The sequence below is a fragment of the Balaenoptera musculus genome, chromosome 1 (assembly GCF_009873245.2).
Source record: "Balaenoptera musculus isolate JJ_BM4_2016_0621 chromosome 1, mBalMus1.pri.v3, whole genome shotgun sequence".
NCBI classification, from domain to species: domain Eukaryota; kingdom Metazoa; phylum Chordata; class Mammalia; order Artiodactyla; family Balaenopteridae; genus Balaenoptera; species Balaenoptera musculus.
In genome coordinates this window covers 798,671-814,037 of record NC_045785.1, presented here as the reverse complement: position 1 = coordinate 814,037, position 15,367 = coordinate 798,671, and the positions used below count along the sequence as shown (strand labels likewise).

At 51.0% G+C, this 15,367-nt stretch overlaps 1 protein-coding gene across 1 annotated transcript in view; it reads left to right on the top strand.

Annotated features, from left to right (window-relative positions):
- Positions 1–15,367, top strand: part of CFAP74 (cilia and flagella associated protein 74) — an 81,517-nt gene that overhangs the window by 53,111 nt on the left and 13,039 nt on the right. The window contains exons 20-25 of the mRNA XM_036868970.1: positions 4,415–4,491; positions 4,885–5,007; positions 11,649–11,770; positions 14,035–14,163; positions 14,379–14,466; positions 14,909–15,082. Of these exons, the coding sequence (XP_036724865.1) occupies positions 4,415–4,491; positions 4,885–5,007; positions 11,649–11,770; positions 14,035–14,163; positions 14,379–14,466; positions 14,909–15,082 (713 nt within the window). The remainder of the gene's footprint in view (positions 1–4,414; positions 4,492–4,884; positions 5,008–11,648; positions 11,771–14,034; positions 14,164–14,378; positions 14,467–14,908; positions 15,083–15,367) is intronic.

Sequence of the window (15,367 nt, the reverse complement as noted above, 5' to 3'; positions counted from 1 at the left end):
ATCTCAAAGAATCCCCCAAAAGTTACAGAACTAGTGCGTTTAGCAAGGTCACAGGATACAATATACAAAAATCAAGTGTATTTCTAGATAGAAATTAACAATTGGAAATTAAATTTTTATAAGTATCATTTATAATAGCACCAAAAACATGAACTACTAAGTTATGAAGCTAAGAAAAAATGTTCAGGGTCTGTATGCTGAAAACTACAAAACTCTGATGAAAGAAATCAAAGGCCTCAATAAATGGGGAGATCCATGGAGCTTGTGGATGGAAAGACTCAATATTGTTAAGAGGTCAGTTCTCCCAAAACTGACTGTAGATGAATGCAATTCTAATCAAAATCTAGCAGGGCTTTTTCTGGGAATTGACAAGCTGATTCTAAAATTTATATGGAGGGACTTCCCTGGTGGTCCAGTGGGTAAGACTCCGAGCTCCCAATGCAGGGGGCCTGGGTTCGATCCCTGGTCGGGGAACTAGATCCCGCATGCATGCCACAGCTAAAGATCCTGTGTGCTGCAACTAAGACCCAGTGCAGCCAAAATAAATAATAAAAAAAATTTTTTTAATAAATAAAATTTATATAGAAATCTAAAGGACCTAAAATAACTAAAACAATTTTGAAAAAGAACAAAGTTAGAAGACTCAGACTACCTGATTTCAAGACTTCCTCTAAAGCTGGAGTAACACATAGCATGATATTGGCAGAGGGAGAGACACAGGGATTCAATGGGACAGGATAAAGGGTCCAAAACTAGACCCACACAAATATGCAAAGGTAATTCCTTGGAGAAAGAAAGTCTTGTCCTCAAATGAGACCTTAACAATTAGGTAACCATATGCCCCCAAATTAACCTCCATCCATTCCTCTCACTGTAAACAAAAACAACTCAAAATCATAGATCTAAATGTAAAACCTAAAACTATAAAACTTCTAAAAGAAACATAGGAGAAAATCTGTGTAACCTTGGTTTGGGCAAAGATTTCTTAGATATGACATCAAAAGCATGATCCATTCTTTAAACTTATAAACTGTACTTCCAAAAAAAAAAAATAACCTCTAAACTTCATCAAAACTAAAACTATCTGCTCTTCTAAACAGACTGTTAAGAAAATGAAAGATAAGCCACTGACTGGCAGAAAATATTAGCAAATCACGGACCTGATAAAGAACAGATCCAAAATGTGTAAAGAACTTTGAAACCTCGATTAGAAAACAAATAACCCAGTTTTCAAATGGGCAAATGACTTGAACAGACACTTGACCAAAGAAGATGTGTGGATGGCAAGTAAGCACACGAAAAGACACTCGACAACAGTAGACAGAAGGAAAAACAAATTAAAACCACGATGGGCCGTCACTACACGCCTGTTAGAAGGGCGAGATTAAACCCCAACACCCGACAGAAGCAAGTGCTGGTGAGGTGCTGCCGTGACTCTCGTCCGTTGCTACTGGGAGTGCACAGTGGTGCAGCCACTGTGGAGAGCAGTTCAGCAATTTTTTATAAAGTCGAACAAACACCATACAACCCAGAAACCCCACTCCTAGGTACTTACCCAAAGAAATGAAAACTAAATTCAAACAGAAACCTGCACGTGAATGCATGTAGAGGGTTTCTCTGTGATTGCCAGCGTCTGCTGACTGGTGAGTGGATAAACAACCTGGCACCTCTCTGCTCTGGAGCGCTACTCAGCAATGAAAAGGAATGAACTGGGGACCCACACACAACACGGATGCACCTCACGACATCACACTAATGAAAAACGTCAGATGCAGAAAACTGCAAACCATGTGATTCCATTTATGTGTCATTCTGGAAAAGGCAAAACTGTAGGGACAGAAAACAGATTGGTGGTTTCCAGGAGCAGGGGAGGGATTGACTACTAAGGGGCACAGGGAGAATTCGGGTGGGGAGGTGATGGAAATATTCTGTATCTTGATTGTGGTGGGGGATACACCCTGTATGCATTTGTCAAAACTTGCAGAAGTTTACACTAAAAAAAAGAAATGGGAGAGAAATCCCTCAGCACAAACAAACGATAGAGAGCATTACGATCTTGCATGCTTCAGATATTATATTATCAGACATTGAAAATAAAATAAGCACACTTAATACACTGAAAAAATCACAAAGGAATAAGATCAAGTAGAATTGGAAATGAGGGACTTCCCTTGTGGCGCAGTGGTTAAGAATCCACCTGCCAATTCAGGGGACATGGGTTCGAGACCTGGTCCGGGAAGATCCCACATGCCGCGGAGCAACTAAGCCCGTGCGCTCTAGAGCCCGTGCTCTGCAACAAGAGAAGCCACCGCAATGAGAAGCCCGCGCACCACAACGAAGAGTAGCCCTGCTCGCCACAACTAAAGAAAGCCCGCACGCAGCAACGAAGACCCAACACAGCCAAAAATAAATAAATTTATTTTTTTAAAACAATAAAGAAAATGAACCAAATAAAACTTCTAGCAGTAAGAATATGATCACTGAAAACAAACAAAACCCCAATCACTGGGTTAAACTGTGGATTAGACACTGCTGAAGAGACAATTAGGGAACTAGAAGATAGAGATGGAAACATGAAAGAAGCAGTACAACACGTGTACTGTTGAGGATGAGTAAGGAGCAACTTGTCCACTGGAATCAGGAAAAGACAGTAAAGAGCTACTTGCTGAGAATGTTCTAAAATGTCGAAATGCCTCTAACTCCAGGAAGTGAGTAAATATCCACTCTGTGACTGACAGAACAGAATGGACACATGGAGCAGATACACTGCACACATAATTAATGAAAGTCTTCCTAATCATTAACAAGCCTGATTCTAGAATTAGTGGAAGCTCACCGTATTCCCAGGAAACTGACCTACACGATTCCACCCTGGGTCACCGAGTGACCCCAACCAGCATCCATGCAAGATGAAGCAGCTGACCCCAGGGTCTGGCCTGGACTCAGGGCACAGGGAAGGACCCTGCGGGCCCAGGTCTGGGCTCTCACCGAGGTAACTCCTGAAGCAGACAAGGACGTAAACATTGGGGTGCTGGGAGCCAACTGGCCCACTCTCCCCCACCCAACTTGGTGACAGTCGTAGCTGCTGGCTGTGTGAGAAGTCTGCCAAATTGGAGGAGCCAGAACTGGGGGCCTCTGCCTTTACAACCCCAGGCCCCAGAAATGGTGCATGCCACCCTGTGGTAGCCTGGGGCAGGCCGCAGCCGTGCACCTGGGCTCTCCACGGGGCCAGCCTGGCAGCCCAGCTGGGGAAGGACTCAGAAGGGACGCTGACCTTCGCCTCTTCTATCAAACTGGGTCTGTTCACATGCAAAGTCAACAGGAAGACCTTCTCGGATGAGAGGAAGCAGGGTCTGCCCTTCCTGATGGATGGCCTGCCATTTTTGGGGTGCCCCCCCAAATCCCGAGGGGCGGGGCGGGATCCATGGCCCACCAGTGGGGAAGGGATGTGATGTCGTGAGGGATTAGTGTGATGTCATGAGGTGCATCCGTGTTGTGTGTGGGTCCCCAGTTCATTCTTTTTCATTGCTGAGTAGCGCTCCAGAGCAGAGAGGTGCCAGGTTCTTTATCCACTCGCCAGTCAGCAGGCAACGTGCACACAGACAAGGCTAAATAAGTGGGAAAATTAGGCTGCGAACATTTTATTATCACCTGAAAGTGGATATTGTGTTGCATTTCCAGGACTCAGCAGCCCCTCCGGTTCCGGTGGGTTGCTGGGAAATGGCTGACCCCCTCCCCACACCCCACCCTGGCCCAGCCCTGACACGGCACCCTGCTGTTTCCTCATCTTAATACAAACCCCCTTGAGCCCACTTTCCACTCCTCCTGCTTCAAAGTGAAGCCCCAGATGGTCCACTTCTTAGCTGTCCCCTCTCCGATGCGCTGCTCTCAGGCCGCTGCACCCGCCGGGCTGCCCTGGGCCTAGCGTCCTTCACCCACCCCCTTCCCTGCGCTGGGGCTTTGGGCAACTAGGGACCCTCTCCCCCCCCAGCCTCCTGCTCCAGAGGCCGCGGTGCCCACTGTCCAAATCCACCTGAGAAGCCCCAGGCCTGGGGCTTGAGCTGGGGGTCGCCGAGTTCCTGAGGTCCCTGACCAGGAGGTGGCCATGGGGGGAGGGGGTCTGTGGGGGCACATCCACGCGAACCTGGGACCACAGTGATAGCCTCCTGTGGCCCCTAGCCCTGGGGAAGGGTGGGGTAGCAGGAGATGGCATTGTCAGGACGAGCTGTCTGTGCAGGAGGGCTGGGGTGGCCCCCACGAGCCCCAGAACAGCACCTGGTCTGGAGAGGGAGGGGGCCGGATGGTGCCCTAGCGTCCCGGGAGGACAGGTGGGGGGTGGCCACGCCTCAGGTGGGTGTGGCAGAGCTGCCCAGCCATGCCCGGCCAGCCTCACACCTGGACCCTTCTCTTCCAGAATCAGAGGGAGTGGCCTTGACCACCATCGTGACTGTACCTCCCAACGAGGGACAGACGGAGTTCTCACTGGGAGAGGTCAGGGTGTCAGGTCAGGGTGGTCCGTCCATCTGACCAGAGCCGGACTAGACTAGTCTGGCCGCTGGACTCGCCTCCTCTGGGCAGTTAGCTGTCTCAGCCGGTGTCCAGCTGCCCTGTCTCAGGCTGGGGCCGGGCGGGCCCAGAGCCGCAGAGGCAGGGCCCTGGGTGCCCCTAGTCCAGCTCAGAGGAGACACCGATGCAGGGCCTCCCCAGCCAGAGCATGGGGGCTGTGCATGTGTGTGCAAGGACTGGGTCATCAGGAGAGCAAGTGCACACACGGGGGCTGCCACCACTCGCCCCCGCAGTGACCCGGCTGTGGTGAGGCCACGGGAGACGCCGTGACGGCAACGTGAAGGCTGAGCGGCCCTGCCCACCTCTCTTGCCGTGCAGATAACAGAGGGGGAGATTGGCCCCTTCAGCTCCATCAAAGTGCCCGTCATCTTCACCCCGATCGTCCCGGGAGCGGTCTCCACCAGGTTCAAGGTCGTGTTTAAGAATCAGCAGTGCCCGACTGTGAGTACCCTGCTGCTCCCTGGGCACGGGGTCCCCGCCCTCCGCGTCCCCTCCACCACGATCACGTGAGGCTGCTGCCCGCACTGCCCACGCTTGCGTGGCTAGTCAGTGGCACACGTGGCTGGCAACACAGCCAACACTCGCACACCTGTGAACACACATGCGCACACACACACACCTTGCACTTAATCACTAGGGATGTCTTTCTTAATTTCCCAGTAGTTAAAATTTGTCATCATTACTTTTTAGATTTATTTATTTATAAGTTTATTAAATTGAATTATGCTCAGGCAATATAATCTGCAAAGTCTTTTTTTTAATTTGTTAAAGTTTTCTTTGTGACCAAAGGCAAGATTGATTTTATAAATATGATATGTGCATATGACGAAAGTGTATTTAATGGCTGTAAACAGATTTATTAGCTGGATTATTCACATTATTCATGCTGCTCCGTGGGCTTTTTTTTTTTTCAAGTCATTTGCCAATTTTTCTATTGTGTTTTCTTTCTTACTGGGACTCTGAGTTTGTGGAGGTATTTTTTTTAGTTACAGGTTTACAGCATAGTGATTCAAAAATTCTATAGGTTATATTCCATTTAAAGCCATTATAGGGACTTCCCTGGTGGTCCAGTGGTTACGACTCGGCACTTTCACTGCTGTGAGCCCGGATTCAATCCCTGGTCGGGGAACTAAGATCCCCCAAGCCGTGCAGTGCAGCCAAAAAAAAAAAAAGTTATAAAATATCAGTTATAGCCCCTGTGCTGTCCTGTATATCCTTGCAGCTTATCTATTTTTTAAAATATTTATTTATTTATTTATTTATTTATTTGACTGCGCCAGGTCTTAGTTGTGCCATGCAGGATCTTTTAGTTGCGGCATGCGGGATCTAGTTCTCTGACCAGGGATCGAATCTGGGCCCCCTGCATTGGGAGTGCAGAGTCTTAGCCACTGGACCACCAGGGAAGTCCCTGTAGCTTATCTATTTTATACATAGTAGTTTGTGTCCCTTAATCCTCTACCCCTATCTTGCCCCTTCCCTGACCCTTCTCCCCACTGGTACCCACTAATTTGTTCTCTATATCTGTGTGTCTGTTTCTGTTTTGTTATATTCATTCAGTTGTTTTATTTTCTAGATTCCACATATAAGTGATAACATACAGTGTTTGTCTTTCTCTGTCTGACTTACTTCACTAAGCATGATACCCTCTAGGTCCATCCATGTTGCTGCAAACATCAGGATTTCATTCTTTTCATGGCTGAGTAGTATTCTGTTGTATATATTCACGTCTTCTTCATCCATTCCTCTGTTGATGGACACTTAGGTTGCTTCCATATCTTAGCTATTGTAAATAATGCTGCCATGAACATTGGGGTGCATATATCTTTTCAAATTAGTGTTTTTGTTTCTTGCAGATGTATACCCAAGAGTGGAATTGCTGGGTCATATGGTAGTTCTATTTTTAGTTTTTTGAGGAATTTCCATACTGTTTTCCACAGTGGTTGCACCAGTTTACATTCCCACCAGCAGTGCATGAGGGCTCCCTTTCCTTCACATCCTCTCCAATACTTGTTATTTGTAGACTTTTTGATGAAAGCCATTCTGACAGGTGTGAGGTGATATCTCATTGTGGCTTTGATTTGGATTTCCCTGATGGTTGTCAATGCTGAGAATCTTTTTATGTGCCTGTTGACCATGTGCATGTCCTCTTTGGAAACATGTCTATTCAGGTCTTCTACTCATTTTTTTTTAACTTGTTTATTTTTTATTTTTTATTTTTTTGGCCAGGCCACACAGCATGCGGGATCTTAGTTCCCTGACCAGGGATCAAACCCGGGCCCCCTGCAGTGGAAGCGTGGATTCCTAACTACTGGACCACCAGGGAATTCCCTTCTGCTCATTTTTTAATTAGATTGTTTGCTTTTTGATATTGGGTTGTATGAGCTGTTATATATATTTTGGATATTAATCCCTTATCATTCATATCATTTGCAAATACTTTCTCCCATTCAGTAGGTTGTCTTTTCAATTTTGTCAGTGGTTTCTTTCACTGCACAAAAGCTTTTATGTTTAATTAGGTCCCATTTGTTTATTTTTGCTTTTGTTTCCTTTGCTTTGGGAGACAGATCCAAAAAAATACTGCTACAATTTATGTCAAAGAGTGTTGTGCCTACACTTTCTTCTAAAAGTTTTATAGCTTCCAGTCTTACATTTAGGTCTTTAATACATTTTGAGTGTATTTTTGTGTATGGTGTTAGAGAATGTTCTAATTTCATTCTTTTACATGTAACTGTCCAGTTTTCCCAGCATCACTTGTTGAAGAGACTGTCTTTTCTCCATTGTATGTTCTTTCCTCCTTTGTCATAGATTAGGTGACCATAAGCGCATGGGTTTATTTCTGGGTTCTCTTTCCTGTTTCATTGATCTATGTGTCTGTTTTTGTGCCAGTACCATGCAGTTTTGATGCTTGTAGCTTTGCAGTATAGTCTGGAGTCAGGGAGGGTGATTCCCCCAGCTCTGTTCTTTTTTGTCAAGATGCTTTGGCTTCCCTCCATGTTCCTTCCACACATCCATCTTCCCTTATGACCCAATCTTTGAGACGTTCTGCTTACACTTTTTTTTTTAACATCTTTATTGGAGTATAACTGCTTTACAATGGTGTGTTAGTTTCTGCTTTATAACAAAGTGAATCAGCTATACATACACATATATCCCCATATCTCCTCCCTATTGCGTCTCCCTCCCACCCTCCCTATCCCACCCCTCTAGGTGGTCACAAAGCACCGAGCTGGTCTCCCTGTACTATGCGGCTGCTTCCCACTAGCTATCTATTTTACATTTGGTAGTGTATATATATCCATGCCACTCTCTCACTTCGTCCCAGCTTACCCTTCCCCTTCCCCGTGTCCTCAAGTCCATTCTCTAAGTCTGCGTCTTTATTCCTGTCCTGCCCCTAGGTTCTTCAGATCCATTTTTCTTTCTTTTTTTTTTTTTTAGATTCCATAAATATGTGTTAGCATATGGTATTTGTTTTTCTCTTTCTGACTTACTTCACTCTGTATGACAGTCTCTAGGTCCATCCACCTCACTACAGATAACTCAGTTGTGTTCCTTTTTATGGCTGAATCATATTCCATTGTATATATGTGCCACATCTTCTTTATCCATTCATCTGTTGATGGACACTTAGGTTGCTTCCATGTCCTGGCTATTGTAAATAGATCTGCAATGAACATTTTGGTACATGACTCTTTTTGAATTATGGTTTTCTCAGGGTATATGCCCAGTAGTGGGATTGCTGGGTCGTATGGTAGTTCTATTTTTATTTTTTTAAGGAACCTCCATACTGTTCTCCATAGTGGCTGTATCAATTTACATTCCCACCAACAGTGCAAGAGGTCTCCTTACACTTCTAACAGAGGGCTCTGTTCAGCTGCTTTATTGTTTCATGCATGAGGGTTTATAGTTGTATTCTTATCGTGAATTGTGCCTTTCACCAGAACCAAACATCCCCCTTCATCCTGCTGCTCATGGCACCTCTATATCCAGCTGATCCCACAGTAACGACAGGGCCACTCCTGCTTTCCTCTGCTTCACCTTCACCTCATATCCCTTTGTCCTCCCCGCCCCCCGATATTTATCCTTTTTTAATGACTTTGTGTGTCTTTTAGGGGCCAGGTTTTGTCTGTGGACCCAGACTAATGTTGTCTGCCTTTAGGGGGAGAATCCAGTGTATTTGCAGCATAATATTGACACACTTTGTTTTACTACTTCCATTAGTTTTGTCTACTATTCATTTTATCATATTGTTTCCTCACTTTCAGTTTTCTTGTTTTCATTGGTTTGATCAAGTTGCTACTTATTCCTTTTTTCCCTGTTATTTGGAAATCCTACTTTCCATTCAATGAACAGTCCCCTCCCCTTTCCCAGCCCTTAAATCCCACATGACTTTCTATTTCTTTTTTTTTTAATAAATTTATTTATTTTATTTATTTATTTTTGGCTGCCTTGGGTCTTTGTCGCTGTGTGTGGGCTTTCTCTAGTTGCGGCGAGCGGAGACTACTCTTCGTTGTGGTGCGCGGGCTTCTCATTGCGTTGGCTTCTCTTGTTGCAGAGCACAGGCTCTAGGCATGCAGGCTTCAGCAGTTGTGGCACACAGGCTCAGTAGCTGTGGCTCGCAGGCTCTAGAGCTCAGGCTCAGTAGTTGTGGCGCACGGGCTTAGTAGCTCCACGGCATGTGGGATCTTCCCAGACCAGGGCTCGAACCCATGTCCCCTGCAGGCAGGCGAATTCTTAACCCCTGTGCCACCAGGGAAGGCCTGACTTTCTATTTCTTAAGTGCAAGAGGACAATCCTCCAAGACGGACGGTACCCCAGCAGTTCACTCCACCAACACTTCCTTATGACCAAAATAAAACGTGATTTTGGGTCCCTTTTATTTACCCTCTTTCTTGGCCCTCAATGTCTCAGTTTCACTCAACTGTCATTAGAATTATTAGAATCTCCTCCGACTCTGCTCCCACTGCTTCAGGAGTTCTGACCCAACGCCGTGGTCCACGATTCCAGGCAGGTGGCCATCTCTATGCAGGTGTGACCATTTAATGATTCTGTGCTCACCACACTCTCCTCTCCTCTCGCCATCAGGAGTCTCTGCTCTGATGTGTTTCCCATATAGGAATGAGTCTGTCAGGGGCCAGGGATTTGAGACACAATATTCATTTATTTGTAACAGAAACCCCAAGGAATAGGCCATACCCTACAATACCCCACAATGTACCATAATACTCACACTGTTCCCACATGTCCACAGTACCCATGGAGTCCCACAGTTCCCTGCGGTACCCCCATAGGTCCCCACAGAGCCCTTGCTATGGTGTCAGGAAGGAACAAGGACCAGACCTGGGTAACTGAGCACTTGGAGAGGATGGCCTGGCCGGGGCTGTGACCTCGGGTCAAGGACCTGCCAGCCCACAGGGGCCCTGCCAGGCGAGCCGGGGCAGTGAACACCCTGACCACTCTCCTACCCCACCTCCTCACCCGGGGGTGGTGCACACGCAGCCCCTGGGGCGGCTCTCGGCCTCCGGGGGTGAACGGGGGTCTGGATTCCCATCCTGCCCGCCTGTTTTCCTGAGACGGGTCCCTCGTGACAGGTTCTGTGTTCTGCCGGCCTGCAGACCCCTCCCCTCAGGGGTGTGAGGACGCTGCCCACTGTCTCTGCGTGGGGATGGCCCCAGCGCAGTCTGGCCCTTCCTTTCCGTGTCTGTGCCTTTCTTACCCTCCCTGGCTGGCTCCTCCGTAGACGGGGGCTTCCTGTGCCGACCACCCCGTCTGCTTCACGGACGCCTGTCCCCCAGCCTCGTATGTCACGTGTCACCGCATGTGTCCGCCTGCTCGCCTGGTGCTGATTCAGGTGCCGGCGGGAACAGCCTCTTTCTGACCTGCCTGGCCGTGCGGTCAGGACGCTGCCCCGGGCTTCAGTGCCTCTCGGCAGCAGCCCCCCCCGCTCGGTGGATCACCGTTCACCTGCTGTCACCACTGCCTTTGAGTGAAGTGGCCGTGCTTCTCCTCAGATCCCCTCCTGACTCTCCCAGCTGCTCCGTTTCTCTGGACATGCTTTCTTTTTATTCTGTCCATCTTGTCTCTGGCCCTGGAAATGGGTTGTATGTTTCAGTGACCCTGTGGCCTCGAATCCGGCACTGGTGTGTTCTAAGGTCACGGTCCTGCAGGTGGTAGGAAGGGAAGCCCTCCACCCAGTTGTGTGGGCTGCTGGTCACTGTTCCTCCCTGAGGGGGTCTGCTGTGCACAGGCTGTCTCTGCAGGACACCCACAAATCCCAAGCTCCCGAGACCGAGAAGCCTGGTCTGACTGCAGGAAGCCGACGCCAGGGTCCGAGGTGGGGAGAAGCACCTGTCTCCTGGGCCCTTCGAGAACCCTGAGCTTCCGTTGGTTTCAGCTGCGTGTACTGCCTGTGTGATGCATGAGTCTGCAATAAAACGGCTGTTGTTTTTTTTCGATAAATTTATTTATTTATTTGTTTTTTTATTTTTGGCCGTATTGGGTCTTCGTTGCTGCGCGCGGGCTTCCTCTAGTTGTGGAGAGCGGGGGCTACTCTTCGTTGCGGTGCGCGGGCCTCTCATTGCGGTGGCTTCTCCTGTTGCAGAGCACGGGCTCTAGGCACGAGAGCTTCAGTAGTTGTGTCTCGCAGACCCTAGAGCGCAGGCTCAGTAGTTGCGGCTCACGGGCTTAGTTGCTCTGCGGCATGTGGGATCTTCCCGGACCAGGGCTCGAACCCGTGTCCCCTGCATTGACAGGCGGATTCTTAACCACTGCACCACCAGGCAAGCCCGGGTTTTTTTAAACAGCTGAAACTGTTGATATTTATGAAGCTGCGTGGTGGGCACATGACAATCCATCGTACCATTCTATCTTTTTATGTTTAAACATTTTGAAAATAAAAAGGATTGTTTAAATTATATGATGTAAAAAGTGCCATAGATCTCCAAAACATGGCCAGTTTAATTATTCACCTTCCAGTTTTTGTAAGGGTCACAAAACACCGCTGCTGAGCTCTGCGTCAGCACTCACGGGCCCGCCTGCTCTGCTGACGGAAATACGTGTTGTCGGACTTTCATGTTCAAATTCAGTTACATTTCAAAGTCGTCGGCGTTGCTATCGACGTGCCAGTCTGGGTACCAAAGCCCAACGTAGACCTGAAGATCTGCATGTACGACCGGCTGTATCAGGACTCCATCCTCGTCCACACACGGTGAGCCCTCGGCAGGGGTGAGGTCACGGACCTCGGGGTGGGGGTCACCTGGGGTTACCCCGAGGGCCCACTGGAATCCCAGGGCCGTCACAGGAGGGAGGCTAGAGGACCAGAGTCAGACAGAGGTTGGCAGATGCTAGGCTGCTGGCCTTGAAGATGGGAGAGGGGCCACGAGCCGAGGGACACGGTGCCTCCAGAAGCTGGAAAAGCCAGGAAACGATTCCCCACGGAGCCTCCCAGGGGACCAGCCCTGCCCGCAGCTGGGCTTCCACCCCGGGAGACTGTCCGGTTCTGACCTCCAGAACCACGAGAATAAGTCAGTGTTGTCACCCCTGTGTCTCTGGGGAGCTCGCCCCCCCACATGGCCAGGCCAGGCCCCTCGGACACAGACAGGGAAGGAGGTGTGTCCTCTGAAGAAAAGTGGACGGAGCCCCGAGACAAGAAGCATGTTTCATTCGCAGTGTTTTGCAAGGGTGTCCGGACACCACAGTTGTCATTTCTTTTTTACGCTCCTTTTAATTTTTAGTGAAGTTCAATTACATGGAGAAAAGCAGGCAAATCCTACAGTTAGAGCTTAAGGGATTTTCATTAACCAAACACACCTGCGCACCTGGCAGGCTGCTGCCACCCGGGGCCCCGCTTCCAGCCTGGAGGGGGGGGGCGACGGGCGGCCTGGGTGGAAAGAGAGTGGCACGTGCGCCAGCCGCTGGGTCCCTGGGCCTCAGCACTGCAAACGTCCGGGGCCTGTTCTCCCCGGGGAGCTGGGAACTCAGGACAGGACTCAGGTGGGTTTGGTCAGGAAACGAGGTTTTGCAGGGCTCTGGTCGGTTTACCTCGGGACGCAGAGTGTGTCCAATCCTGAGGCAGGGTGGAGACAGGGAGCAGGGGGGGTTGTGCTTTCTCAGCCCCTCCCCAAGGCACAGGCTCGACATCATACATTTGTGGAGTGATTTTATTATATTTTTTTAAAGTTTTTTTTAATGTGGACCATTTTTAAAGTCTTTATTGAATTTGTTACAATATTGCTTCTGTTTAACGTTTTGGCTTTTTGGCCGTGAGGCATGTGGGATCCTAGCTCCCTGGACCAGGGATCACACCCACACCCCCCGCAGTGGAAGGCGACGTCTTAACCACTGGACCGCCAGGGAGGTCCCTGTTGAGCGATTTTAGAATTCAGCATTCCTCACTTGTTTAATTTACCGGGTTTATGGACGCAGATGTAGCAAAGGAGCTCGTTCGCAATGACCCTGGTCACATTAACAGCTGCTTGAGGAGGAGCCCAGCCAGCAGAGAACCTGGGCGGGGCTGCTGCCTGCCGAGGGCGGGAGGGCCAGTCTGGGCACATTCCGTGGCAGGGGACGCCCAGTGCTGGGTGACACTAGGGCCAGAGGTCACTGAGGGGAGGGGCTTAGTGACACTGGGGGTCAGAGGTCAAAGGTGCCCCCTTTTACTCCTCAGCCAGGACCACCCAGGAGCCCGTGGATCTCCCAGGGGTCCCTGTCGGGCTGTGGGCTCTCCTTGCAGAGGGGCTCAGCCCTCAGGGTGAGGCCCCAGCAGCCACGAGGCAGGCCACAATCATCCCAGGTGGTTAAGGAGGTGCTGGAAGGCCTGGGAGGCTCTGGACCACGGCCCAGGGTTCCCGGGCAGCCCAGGAAGGGGCTCCCCCGCAGGCCTGGGGCAGCTTGCCCACCACCTTTCTTCCTGGAGACTGGAAAGCAGGAGGGGAGGGGGAGCACACCGATGGGGGCTGTGGCCTGGGGTGGCTAGGATGGGGCGCCCCACGTGGCTGGTTGGGGGCACATCTGGCTTCTCTGGCTGGCCCTGAGCTGAAAACAGGGACAAAAATTGGGGAAACTGCGGTCACTGGCCAAGGCCTGGCCGTCTGGGGACCTCCCGAGCGTCCTGCAGGGATCGTGCTGGCGCGTGCCCACGCCTGGGCGGGGAGGGCAAAACTCTGGGAGGGCCGGCGCCCACCCCCCAGGCCCCTGCACCCAGCACCTGCCCGGCGAGGGTCTTCCCAGAAAACACTAGGTTTCTGAGAACAGACTGGGCGCCTTTCAGTTGCGACGTTTTTATTTGTAAGGATTCCTCAGCAGATGTCACTTCAGGAAAACCTGCCCTTGGCGAGCAGGGCTCTGAAGACTCTCCGACAGTAGGGGGTGGGGGGCATCTGGGAGGGTGTGACCTGGGCCCTGCGGGGTGGGTACAGGCCGACCCGCAGGGACCAAACGCGGCGTCGCCGGCCCGGACCTCGGGCGCTGCAGGTCGAAGGCCGCTCTGCGCCTGAACTTCGAGGTGTGCAAGGAGCTGCAGGGCCACCTAGAGCTCCTGCCCAAGACCGGCTACATCCAGGCCCTGTCGTCCCACTCGGTGCAGCTCAAGTTCCTGCCCAGGTGCGTGGCGCGGCGGGGTCCCTCCGCCCAGTGGGGGGGATTCTAGGTGAGAGCAGGAAGCTGGCTCGACGCCCACGTCGTGGCTCCTGTGTTTCTTACCTTTTATGTAATTTCTGGCTCTCGTCTGACTTCAAAGCACCCTCATAGTTCAGCATTTTGTCGTTTCGCAAATATAAAGAAGAAAAGAACATTCAAGTGCCTCCTGTCTCTTTCAGACGCTCCCTCCCGGAAGATGCCGGGAAGTATTTTGACAAGGAAAGCAGAGTCCTGGAGGCCCCGATGACTATCCGGGTGGCTGACCAGGTCTGTGTGGGGCACTTCTGGGAGCGCGGGCGCCCTTGGGGAGCAGAGGGCACAGGGGAGACGGAGGGAGGGTGTCTGTGGATCGGAGAGAGGCCCCGAGTGCTGTCCGGGGCCGGCAGGGCTGTCCCCAGGGCGCCCAAACACACACTCAGATCCAGGTGCCCAGGAGTGTGCACGTCCTCCGTACACACGCCACACGTGAGCACACGATGCACTGCACACGTAGACGCACAGGTGCACACGTGTGTGCACACGCGCACTCCTGCACCCGCCCCCCCCGTGCTGCCCGTCCCAAGCCAGGGGCCAGCAGGGAAGGGGGTGTGTCCCTGCAAGGTGCACCGTCGGGCATCAGCTCACAGCCAGGATGGTGCTGTTCTCATTTTTGGAAACACTTGCATAAACTGACCTCATCGACCGGATGCGCTTGCCCTCCGCACTTCAGATCAAACCCGTGGGGTTTACTGTCCACGCCATAGTCACCACCTCGGACCTGGAGCTCAGCCCCTCGGGGGTGGACTTCGGCTACTGCACCATCTACGAGGCCATCAGGACCCAAGTCAGCCTTTGCAACCATTCCCTCCTGCCCCAGGAGTTTGGGTTCGTCGGGCTCCCCAAGGTGCCTCGTGTGGTCAGAGCGGGAGGTTTGGGGCCTGGGCTGCTGCCCAGGGTCTAGGCGCCTGAGCCACTCCCGGACTCCACACTCACCTCCAGGCACCTTGGCCGGGGCCTCTCTCTGGCCGTCCCTCTCCTCATCCCCGCTGCCCCATCCCCACCTCACCCTGCCTCTCTTGCCCTCTGTCCGCCCGCTGCACCCTCAGGATCCAGAGTCCTCTCCCCGCCCTTCCTTCCGGGACTCTTGCCTGCCTCGCCCTGCAGGGCGGCCAAGACGAGGCCCAGGCCT